This window comes from Spinacia oleracea, chromosome 4 (genome assembly GCF_020520425.1).
Source record: "Spinacia oleracea cultivar Varoflay chromosome 4, BTI_SOV_V1, whole genome shotgun sequence".
NCBI classification, from domain to species: Eukaryota; Viridiplantae; Streptophyta; class Magnoliopsida; order Caryophyllales; family Amaranthaceae; genus Spinacia; species Spinacia oleracea.
This window is the reverse complement of record NC_079490.1, coordinates 122,589,613-122,593,062: the sequence shown is the minus strand read 5'-3', so window position 1 is coordinate 122,593,062 and position 3,450 is coordinate 122,589,613. Positions and strand designations below refer to the sequence as shown.

Sequence of the window (3,450 nt, the reverse complement as noted above, 5' to 3'; positions counted from 1 at the left end):
CTGATGACTTGATTCTTTGTTGCAAAGGTGAATATCCTTCAATTTATCTGCTCTAGCAAGCTTTTAAGCTGTTTTCTAACTCTTTAGGTTTGAAAGCCAATCATCAGAAATCATCCATATATTGTCATGGAATGTCTGATGGTGATGTTCAAAGGGTGGTGGATGCTTCTGGGTTTGTTAGAAGTACCTTACCATTTAAATATCTGGGAGTTCCCATCTGTTCCAAAAAGATATATGCAGCTCAGTGTGGGGTGTTGGTGGATAAGATGACTGCTAGGATTAAAGTATGGAGTTCCAGGAATCTTTCCTACACAGCTAGAATGCAGTTAGTTAATTCTGTCTTGCTTAGCTTGCATATGTACTGGACTCAGATATATGTGCTTCCAAAGAGCGTTCTTCAAGACTTTGTGAAGATTTGCAGGGCTTTCCTTTGGAGTGGGCATGCTTACAGTAGCAAACCAAGCAGCATTGCATGGGAGAGGCTTTGTTGTGACAAGCAGAATGGTGGATTGGGGTTTAGAGATGTCCTGTTATGGAATATTGCTAGTATAGGCAAATATGTATGGGCTTTGACTACTAAACAGGACAATGAATAGATCAAGTGGGTTACCTCAGTTTACTTAAAGGATGGGGACTGGTGGGATTATCATCCTAACAATACAGCTAGCTGGTATTGGAAACAGGTTTGCAGTACTAAAGAGAAACTTAAAATGGTGTTTACTGAAGCAGAAATAGGTGCAATGACTAAATATTATGTGAAGCAAGTCTATAACAAGCTGGCAGGTAATAGACCTAAGGTCCATTGGGACAGATTGGTGTGGAATAGGCTTAATACCCCAAAGCACAGGTTTATTTCTTGGCTAGCAATCCAATCCAGGTTGCAAACTACAGCTAAAATGGCTAAAATTGGTATTAGTAGCTCTGCAAGCTGTTTAATTTGTGGACAGAATGATAAGGATCACCATCATCTTTTCTTTGATTGCTTTTACAGCAAGCAATGTTTGGTAGCAATGAAGGCATGGTTGGGGATCAACACTACTGCTGTTGATTTACATCATCTATATAGAAGCATCAAGCATGGAAGACACACCAAATTCAGGAAGCAGGTGTACTATGCAGCAATTGTGGCTCTAGTGTACCTAATCTGGAGATGCAGGAACACTAGTCTATGGGATCAGTTGGTTCCTGCTGTTAAAGTTACAGTTGGTACTATGAAGCAAACTGTGAAGAGTAGAATTCAAGCAATCTTGCCTAAGTATGTAAACAGGAAAGACAATAGTTGGTTTGTGAGCTTATAAGCTTTGTATCCCTAGCTGTTGGTTGTTTTGCTAACTTTTTGTTGAAATGGTCCAACCTAGTTGGTTTGTTTCTCTTGAAGTTAGTTTAGGTTGTAATTGTTTGAGCCTTAATATTATTCTCACTTGCTTAGCAAAAAAAAAATTAAAAAATTAACAAAAACGCCCAAAAAACGACACTTCGAGGCCTATTTTTGCAATTCCGTTCACATGAGTTGATCTTAGAAAATCGTTTTCAATCAAATTAGGGTTTTAAAACTCGAAAAAACGAACATTTTTTATTTCGGACCTGATTATTACGCAATTCATCCAATAATTCGTAAAAATTCCGAAAAATCAAAAAAAATTCCAAATTTTTTGACAGATGCAAAAACAATAATAATCATGCTAATTCATGCATTGAATACATAATGCTCTGATACCCCTGTAGGGGAATACAGTTAAACATAATAACATGTGCGGAAACAATCCCCAAAGCCAGGAAACATGTATAAAGCACAGATTAAGCAAACTTACATTCGAAGCGTGTTTTCCACAATAATATGTCAACGAACACGAACAAAGAACTCCACTTGTCGTTCCTCTACTTGGTTCACCGACATGTTCAGATCCGTCTTGATAATCGTAGCTTAGACAATCATTCAAGAGTTTGTGCTTTTGCTAAGAACACATTCATGGAGGCTGAGAGAGAATTAGGGTTTCTCTCTCCTCCTTAGGGTTTGATGTGTGTGGCTGAATTGTGTATTAGGTTAGGAAAACTTGTGTAGAATAATATTATAACCCCTTAGGTTATAATACTATCCGGCCAAGCCACAAGGGCAAGAACCGGACAGCAATCCCATACGTGGCACCACACAGGCGCTGGGCCTTGGGTCGCGCTGTGTGCGATGTTGCTGCTACTCCTCACATGCGCGCGCGCCCAGCCAAGGCATGGGCCTTGCGCGCTGGCTCGCTGCTACGCCCAGTGGGCCTTGCGCTTGCGCGCCTTGGCTCGTTGGGCTGGCAGCGTTGCCTCTTCGTATCCGCGATTAATATATTTCCAATATATTATTTATCGTTTCGTATACGACGAATCACCGTCGTACGATACGATTTATTCGTTTCTCCTAGCTTACGAATATTCACGATACGATATACAATTCCGATGCAAGGTCGTATCGTATAATACGTTTTCCAACTAATTCCCGAAAAGCTATTAAATGAATTTCCGGTTCATTTAATCCGGTGATATGTTATATGCCATTGATGTGACCTTGTAGGTTCACTCAAGAGTAAGTTGTGAGCTTAATATTCATTAGAACTCACTGATCGGAAGCATTGCTCCAGCTAGCTGTTCCGATCACTTGATCTCACTGAATTAATTGTTCGCAATTAATCTGAACCGTGGTATTAGACTTAATGCACCTTGGGTGAAAGACATATTTCCTTCAGAGTCACCATTTCGTTGCCCCCGGGGCTAGCCCGAATGTAGAACACATCCGTTTGGGCAAAGGTAGAAATTCATTTTGCACAATATGGTTTTCGAAGAATGCATGAAATGCCTAGAAATTGAAATTGAAATCGTACTTGAATTTGTATTTGTAAAGCCCGTTTTTCGGCACTCGTTCACGAGGCTTGGGAGCGTCCTTCCAGATGCAAAAACAGACTAACTCCCAACACGAAAAGTTGAGCAAAAGTGGGCAACAAGCCACTGTGAGCTAGTGTCCTGGATGCAGGCAGTAGCGTTGGGCGCAGGGGCTGCGCCTGGCCCCAATGCTGGCATCCAGTACTTCGGCAGATCAGTGGCTGGTTGCTCGAAATCTGCTCTCATTTTCGAAATTGAAATTAGAAAATTCCCCAGTGGAGTCGCCAGAATTGTAGGGGGGGTGTTTTTTCCAGTCATCCTACAAGGGGGGGGGGGGTTTGGCACGCGGCGGTTCGTTTAGAGAACCGTTGAATTGTTTTTGCACCTCGAAGGAGTCGCCACCAAACTTTATTTTAGGTACCGTTTGGGAAGACCGCAAAATGACTCTATTTTTGGATAAGGCCTTGAATCCTTGAAACGGATGGGTCAGATCCGGGCTCGGGAACGAAAATGCTTATTAGGCGAGATTTAGAAATATTCAAGTACGTTGGCACAACATTGTTTCGAAAATAAACCCTAAGATTAGACTAT

At 41.4% G+C, this 3,450-nt stretch overlaps 1 protein-coding gene across 1 annotated transcript; it reads left to right on the top strand.

The window, feature by feature from the left end:
* The first annotated feature begins 710 nt into the window (after positions 1 to 710).
* On the top strand, positions 711 to 1,298 carry LOC110785975 (uncharacterized). Its single transcript, XM_021990481.1, has one exon. It carries the CDS (start codon positions 711 to 713, stop codon positions 1,296 to 1,298), a length of 588 nt encoding a protein of 195 aa, XP_021846173.1.
* Positions 1,299 to 3,450: the final 2,152 nt, after the last annotated feature.

Excerpts from the sequence above, each read along its gene's own strand:
- LOC110785975 (XM_021990481.1), top strand. The coding sequence starts at position 711 with ATGGTGTTTACTGAAGCAGAAATAGGTGCAATGACTAAATATTATGTG.